The sequence below is a fragment of the Physeter macrocephalus genome, unplaced genomic scaffold (assembly GCF_002837175.3).
Source record: "Physeter macrocephalus isolate SW-GA unplaced genomic scaffold, ASM283717v5 random_792, whole genome shotgun sequence".
NCBI lineage: Eukaryota > Metazoa > Chordata > Mammalia > Artiodactyla > Physeteridae > Physeter > Physeter macrocephalus.
In genome coordinates, this window is record NW_021146078.1 from 3913 (window position 1) to 12014 (window position 8102).

General features: G+C 58.0%; 1 protein-coding gene across 1 annotated transcript in view; it reads right to left on the reverse strand.

The window, feature by feature from the left end:
* Window positions 1-38: 38 nt before the first annotated feature.
* LOC114485230 (zinc finger CCCH domain-containing protein 3-like) overlaps window positions 39-8102 on the reverse strand; it is a 29969-nt gene continuing 21905 nt past the window's right edge. Inside the window, exons 7-9 of the mRNA XM_028486309.1 lie at window positions 3085-3269; window positions 2116-2474; window positions 39-407 (exon numbers count right to left, since the gene is read on the reverse strand). Coding sequence (XP_028342110.1) covers window positions 376-407; window positions 2116-2474; window positions 3085-3269 — 576 coding nt within the window. The 3' untranslated portion in view covers window positions 39-375. The remainder of the gene's footprint in view (window positions 408-2115; window positions 2475-3084; window positions 3270-8102) is intronic.

Below are 8102 nucleotides of genomic sequence, written 5' to 3' on the forward strand. Positions count from 1 at the left end.
GACTCGGGGGGGAGGGGCGGCGGGGAGGGGGGGGGGGGGGGGGGGGGGGGGGGGGGGGGGGGGGGGGGGGCGCGCATTGCATGGCTGCTGCCACACCCACAGTGGGGACGGGCCTGGGGGTGAGCCCTGCTGGGCACCCCTCGGGGCAAGGCTGGGGACCCAGGGGCGGGTGGGTGGGTGGAGCCCAGCCCGAGGGAGGCGAGGCCCGGGCACTGATCACACAGGGCTGAGAGCCAGGCGCGCAGAGTGACGGCCCTGCAGCCCCCGGGGGTGCTTTGTGGCAAGTGGTCCCTCCTCTGGGGCAGTGGCGGGCAGAGCCTCCTTCCTCTCCAGGGATGAAGGGCTGAGGTAGGCGTGGGCCGGCTCCCTGGGCTCTCACAGGCGGGGTTTGATGTGCAGCGATTTCCCTGTTCCGAGAGGGGCAAAGGTCAGGCGCCAGGAGCCCCTCAGCCAGGAGGAATGCCCCGCCTCCCAAAGCTTCTGGGTCAGGGACCGCTAGCAACGGGGAGAGGGCTTTGACACCATCGTCCTCTCATCCACCACCCACTGCCCTCCCTGGGGTCCGGCGTCTAGCAGGGTGCAGGCCCGGCCTGTGGGGCTGAGAGCTCCCCTGGGTGGGGGAGCAGAGGCCTGCCAGGTGGGGTAGCCCCTGGGGAGTGGGTGGGTCACGGCGGGAGCCACAGCAGTCTGGAGGCTGAGCTATAAACACCAGGTGCAGGCGGCCTGCACGCAGACACAGCACAGGCTCACACCTGGACGAGTCTGAGGCTGCCGGATGGAGCCCGACGTGAAAAGCCAGGGTGGGTGCGAGCAGTTGCTGGGTGAGGGGCGGGGCTGAGGCCCCTGTGCAGGGTGACATGCCCGGGTGGGAGGGGCGCGGTGGGAGAGGCTTCCCACAGCAGAGCACTCTCCTGCCCTGTGTGGCCCACGCTCACTGGGCGCCAATGCCCCTCCCCTCCTGTGAACACTCCAGGCCAGCAGCCCCGCTGACCACAGGCGCCTCCGTGTGGCTGCCCATCGGCACGGCACTGTCCACGTGCCCCCTGACAGCCTGCCTCTCCTCCTGGGACCCCACTTCAGGGCCGAGGACCCCAGTCACCGGCTCAGCTAAGCCAGTGCCTAGAGGTCAGCCCAGCCAGCCAGGGCCCCCGGCCTGCAGACTCCACCAGCCTCTGCCCGAGGGCCTCGGTGCCTCTCTGCCTGTCCTTCCAGCTCCCGGAAGGTCGGCAAGGCCTGAGCAGGGAAAGAGGCTGATGGGGGCCCCCAGGCCAGTGGGGGTCTGCAGCCTCTCACCTACCCTGCCTGCTTCCTCTGATTCTGGGGCTGGTTGCAGGGTTCCTTATCTTACTTTAAAAAAAAAAAAAAAAAAAAAAAGGCATTTTCAAAGGTGGCTGCCTCGGGCTGTCTGCTCCGTGCTCCCGTGCCTCAGTGTGTCCTCCCGATGGAAGGAGCTGGTGACCAGCCAGGCCGGGTGGGCAGGTGGAGGGCCTGGCCGCAGCTTGGCGCCCGTGACGCGGGGGCTGTTAGCAGGCGTGTGAGTGAGCTCAGCAGAGCTGTTAGAAACGGCTGCAGCAAGCGTCTTCCATTAACGCTACGACCGTGAAATATGACAATAAAATGATAGCCGTATGGTCGCAAATTTGCAGCCCGCCGAGCTGCGTGGGGTTTATCGTCACTCAAACGCGCAGAGAGCTGTAAAATGTTTACAGAAAGGGTCGTTTGCAGCCATAAAATCCTCTTTTCTCTCCTAAACAAGGCTGAGTGGAGCCATTTACCAAGCCCCAAATGTTCATGGGGGAGAGGGAACATCTGTTCTCTCCAGGAGCGTGCAGTGATCTTCCAGAACAAATTAACAGAAATGGGTGCTTTCTAATTAAATCAGCCCTCGGCTGGGGCGGTCTGTGCAGGCGGCGCTGCTGTCCTCGCACCTCGCTGGCCCTGCCCCTGTGGGCCCCCGCAGGTGCACACCTGCCAAGCCAGGGATAGGGCACGGCAGCGCCCAGCCCACGCCAGCTCTCCGGAACCATCCAGGCCCCGCCTAGAGGTTCTGACCCAGTGGGTCTGAGGCGGGCACTGCAAGAATGCAGGCTGGGCTCCGGCGGGCGGGCTGCCTACCTGAGTCCTTGGTGGGGCTGCTCCTGGGGGTCGGGGCCCTGGGCTGGCCTCCCGGGCTTGGCGGGGACTGCAGGGAGATGAAGGAGGGCAGCTTGCAGAGGCTGCCGGAGCCCGTCCCCGCCGAGGCAGCCTCCTCCGGCAGAGACAGCTCCTCCTGGTCCAGGGGCAGAGAGGCGGAGGGGGAGGGGCGGGAGGGGGAGGACGGGGGCGAGGAGGAGGAGCGGGAGGCGACAGAGGAGGAAGAGGCTGAGGCTGCAGCTAAGAGCCGTGGGGAGGGTGGGGGGGAGGCCGAGCCGGCTGCCGCGGGGGTGGGGCAGCTGGACGTCTGCCTGGTGGGTCGCTGGGCGGCCAAGGACTTCCTGCGGGAAAGGAAGGGGAGCAGAGGCGTGAGGCTGGGCGGCCGTGGGGCAGGCGGGCGTCGGGGGGCCTGCCGGCCACCTGTATCCTGCCAGTCCCGGCGGCAAGGCTCCCGGCACCGCCCCGCCCCGGCAGCCATCAGGTATCGCTGTGCGGGTTCAAGGCTGGCCCTCAGCCCAAGGACAGGCTGGCGGCGCTACAGGGCCTGCAGCAACGCCACGCTGACCCTGTCCTCACCTTCTGCAGCCTTCCTCGTCCACACGGGCTCCCACACTCACAGGGCGGTGAGCACAACAGGGCCCCAGCCGTGAGCATCACCTGGGACCCTCCCCTCTCCTGGGGAGTTGGGGGGGCAGCTGAGAAGCCCCCACCTTCCTCCCCAGAGTGGGGGCTGGGCAGCCCTGCACAGCTCGGTCTGGGCCAGGGATGCCCTTGGCTCCGCCCAGCCTGGGGACCAGGGGGTGGGGCACCTCGAGGTCACTTGATCGACTCTGGACTGAGGTTTCTTTTGGGGTATGAAGCCCACAGAGCTGGGTGGCGGTGGGGGAGGGGCTCCTTCCTGACCACCCCCCACCCCGCGCTTACACATGCAGCGCCCACTGTCCCCGTCACCTGGGCCCGTGGCCGGTGGAAGCCCTGCTCCTGGGGGGCGTGGTGTTGGGCTCCGGGGCCGGGGCTGTGGCTGCCCGCCGGCCGAGGTGCCTCTGGTTGCGGTGGAGCAGCTGGCACTGGGCGCCCCGGGGGCAGACGCCCCTGCGGGAGAAGTCAGGACACAGCAGCGTGTGCTTCTTCTTGCACTGTGGGGAGAAGGGGCGCGGCTGGGCAAGTCAGCGGAGACCTCTGCGCCACTGGGGTGGCCCTGCCTGCTCCGCCCGGCGGGGCTTGGGCCAAAGGCTTCCTGTTGGGGGACTGAGGCCCTCGAGCCAGAGCGGCCCCGCAGCCCGCACCCCACCATCAGGAAGATGCCCCTGAGCAGCCCAAGGGTCGAGGGCACCGCCCTGGTTGTACCAGCACCACCCAGCCCGGCCCTGGGCCTGGACTGAGGGTCCTGCCAGGCTGAGGTGGGGATTCCCAGGGCGCTAACTCCTCCTCCTGACCACAGCCCACCCATCCTGGCAGAGGAGCAGGGTGGGGGGCGCTAGGCCTGGGGGCCCACGGTGGAGGCCGGCTGCACACCTGATCCACCACACCTGTCACGGTGCTAATTATACCCTGGGGGGGTGGTCTACGAGCAGCTCGGGGCAACAGGCAGCCTCAGCTCTGCCCGCCAGGCCCAAGGCCGGCCTTTCCTCGGCCCTCCTGTCCCCGGGACTGGGGCTGCAGGGCCCAACTCTGCAGCCGGGCTGTGTGCCCACTTCTTGCCTGGCTCTTCTAGGGAAGGGGGTCCTGTTCTTCCCCACCCCCAACAGCTGGCTTAGGGGGCACGACCCAGCAGGAGAGAGCCAGGTATACAAGCCTCACGTTGGGCCAGGCGACAGCGAAATGCTGGAGACAGACCCGGATGGGAACCACTGCAAGCAAAGTCCCTGTCAAACCCACCGGGAGGGGAGTTCAAAACCAGCCCTGGTGCCTGAGCAGCTCGAGGGTGCCCACGGCACAGCCACTGGAAATATACGGCAACAGCCTCGAGAGCACTTCCTCCTGGGCCCCATAACCTCTCCCAGGGCACGTGCCCTGAGAGTCCCGGATCTTAGCTCTGCTCCCAGCACCCAGGACAAAGCCGGCCGAGGACCCCACGGGGCGTGTGCCCATTCTGTGAGCAGGACCTGGGCACTCACCCCATTCTTTTCCCCACACCTGGCTCCCGGCTGCCCCAAGGGACTAGAAGCCCCTCACACTGCAGCCTGGGGGCTGGTGTGAAGACAGACAGGCAACAGCCCCTGAGCACCCCTGTTCCACCACAGCAGCCCACCCTGTGCTGGGCAGACCCAGCTCCACCCCCGAACAGAAGGCAGGCTCCGGCCAATGCCTGCTCTCCCTCCCTCCCTCCCTCCCACAGGGCCCCCTGCCCTGGGCCTGGCCAGTGACACGACCCTGAACCCAGTGGCCCCGCCCTCGCTGGTGCACATATAAGAGACACATGGAGACGCTGGGGCCACGCAGGGCTGCCCCTCGGGGTCTCCTGGGGAATAAGGGGGGTCGGGGCAGGTAGAGGGGACAGGAAGGACCTTTGGGTGGAGAGGGCGCAGCGCCGGGCTGCACACAGAGAGATGGCTAGAGGGCACTGGACCTGCACTGTCCCATGGTGACCACAAGCCCCGCAGCTGCTCTGAGCCTGGACGGCGTGACAGGTGCAACGCACAGGGGGCGCCAGATAAAAGGCGGCACAGAGGTTTCCTCCCTGGTCGCACGCTGACGTTTGTGATCTGCTGGGTCAAATAAACTCATGTCACCTGTTTCTGTTTCACCTTCCTAAGGTGGCTACTAGGAAATGTGAAATCCCGCGTGGGGTTCACATATGGCTGACCTTCCTACTAGAGACGGCTGGTCTGAACTAGCTGTCCTCCCGAGAACAACCGAAACCTAGGCTAGAGCACAAAGAACTTTCTCAAATCGTCCGAGAGCTATCGAGAAAGTGAAATGATGGAGGAAGATCTATGCAGAGACGTGGTGGACACAGGGCTAGTCTCAGGTCTCAAAGGCCCGACATCCCCCTTAGACCAAGGTCACTGAGGAAGGGGCAAAACCAACCAACCACACAAAACTCCCCGCAGAGCTGGAAATTAAGAAAGTCACTGCTAAATAATTCATTGGTCAAACAAGAAACAATGGGAATTAGGTAATATTTAGAACCAAATGATAACACCAAAACAACCCATCAAAATTTGTGGAATGCAGCTAAAGCAGCACTTGGAGAGAAGTCCTCAGCCTTACAGGCTAATGTTATTAGCAAAGAGGATATACCTCAAAAGTTAGAAGGAAAACACCAAAATGACCCAAAGAAAGCAGAGGGAAGGAAATAAAGAGAAAAGGAACATATGAACAGTATTAGGAATGACAAAAGTGTTGTTAAACTGCTGATGCTGCAGAAAGCAAAAAGATCTCAAGATGATACAGTGAACAAACTTTATGCCAATGAATTTGAAAGCAGACAAAATCTACAAATTCTAGAAAAACTGACAAGAACTGACATAAAACCTGAATGAACATTCCTATGACCGTAAAGGAATTTGAATCAGTAGTTAAGAAATAAGGAAAGCTCCAGCCCAGGGTTTCACTGGTAGTTCAACCACATATTCAAGAGGTGCATCATTCCAACCTTACATGAACTGGTCCACAGAAAAGGAAAGCAGAGAATACTTCTCAACTTAGTTTACTGGACCAGAATAATCTTAGAACCAAACCCTGACCAGAACTAGATGATAAGAGAACATTTAGGGACTTCCCTGGTGGTGCAGTGGTTAGGAATCTGCCTGCCAATGCAGGGGACACGGGTTCGAGCCCTGGTCCGGGAAGATCCCACATGCCGTGGAGCAACTAAGCCCGTGCGCCACAACTACTGAGCCTGTGCTCTGGAGCCCGCGAGCCACAACTACTGAAGCCTATGCGCGTAGAGCCCATGCTCTGCAACAAGAGAAGCCACTGCAACGAGAAGCCCGCGCACCGCAACAAAGAGCAGCCCCCACTCGTCGCCAACTAGAGAAAGCCCGCGCGCAGCAATGAAGACTCAACGCAGCCAAAAATGTAGAGCCCGTGCTCCACAACAAGAGAAGCCACTGCAACGAGAAGCCCGCGCACCGCAACAAAGAGCAGCCCCCACTCGCCGCCAACTAGAGAAAGCCCGCGCGCAGCAATGAAGACTCAACGCAGCCAAAAATAAATTTAAAAAAAATAGGGGCTTCCCTGGTGGCGCAGTGGTTGCGCGCCCGCCTGCCGATGCAGGGGAACCGGGTTCGCGCCCCGGTCTGGGAGGATCCCAGATGCCGCGGAGCGGCTGGGACCGTGAGCCATGGCCGCTGGGCCTGCGCGTCCGGAGCCTGTGCTCCGCAACGGGAGAGGCCACGACAGGGGGAGGCCCGCATACCACAAAAAAATAAAAAAATAAAAAAAATAAAATTCAGCATCAATTCAAAGTTTAGCAAATTAGTGATAGAAGAGAACTTCCTTAGCTTAATATAGAACCTTCCAGAAAGCCTCACTTGCCAAGGGGCATGGCTGGAAGCCCACGGCCATGACGAGTCAATATCACACTGGGCTTACAGGCAGGGCAGAAAAAGAAAGAAAAAGCATTTAAACTCAAAGGAAGAAAATATGGTCGTTACTTCAAAAGATATGACTGCTTACGTAGAGAAACCCAAGAGAATCAACCCTATGGATGATTTACTACAATTACTAATATAGTTTAGCAAGGTTGCTGGAAACAAAATCAATATTAAAAATTGTATGTCCATACACCAATGAACAGTGAGAAGATAACATTTAAAAACATTTTCTTTATAATAATAATAAATGTGACAGGAATAAATCTAACAAAGACAAGCAAGAATTTTATTAAATGAAAAGCTTTTGATAAAATTCAACACCCATTTATGATAAAAACTCTTCAGAAATTGGGCATAGAGGGAACCTATCTCAACATAATAAAGGCCATATATGACAAACCCAGAGCAAACATCATTCTCAATGGTGAAAAACTGAAAGCACTTCCTCTAAGACCAGGAACAAAACACGGATGTCCACTCTCGCTGCTATTATTCAACAGAGTTTTGCAAGTCCTAGACACAGCAATCAGAGAAGAAAAAGAAATCACAGGGGCTTCCCCAGTGGCACAGTGGTTGAGAGTCCGCCTGCCGATGCAGGGGACACAGGTTCGTGCCCCGGTCCGGGAAGATTCCACATGCCGCGGAGCAGCTAGGCCCGTGAGCCATGGCCACTGAGCCTGCGCGTCCGGAGCCTGTGCTCCGCAACGGGAGAGGCCACAAGAGTGAGAGGCCTGCATACCAAAAAAAAAAAAAAAAAAGAAAGAAATAAAAGGAATACGAATTGGAAAAGAGGAAGTAAAACTGTCACTGTTTGCAGATGACATGATACTATACATAGAGAACCCTAAAGATGCCACCAGAAAACTACTAGAGCTAATCAATGAATTTGGTAAAGTTGCAGGATACAAAATTAATGCACAGAAATCTCTTGCATTCCTATATACTAACAATGAAAGATCAGAAAGAGAAATTAAGGAAACAATCCCATTTGCCTACATATCAAAAAGAATAAAATACCTAGGAATAAACCTACCTAAGGAGGTAAAAGACCTGTACTCAGAAAACTCTAAGGCACTGATGAAAGAAATCAAAGATGACACAAACAGATGGAGAGGTATACCATGTCCTTGGATCGGAAGAATCAATACTGTGAAAATGACTATACTACCTAAAGCAATCTACAAATTCAATGCCATCCTTATCAAATTACCAGTGGCATTTTTACAGAACTAGAACAAAAAAATCTTAAAATCTGTATGGAGACACAAAAGACCCCGAATAGCCAAAGCAGTCTTGAGGGAAAAAAACGGAGCTGGAGGAATCACGCTCTGACTTCAGACTATACGACAAAGCTACAGTAATCAAGACAATATGGTACTGGCACAGAAACAGAAATATAGATCAATGGAACAGGATAGAAAGCCCAGA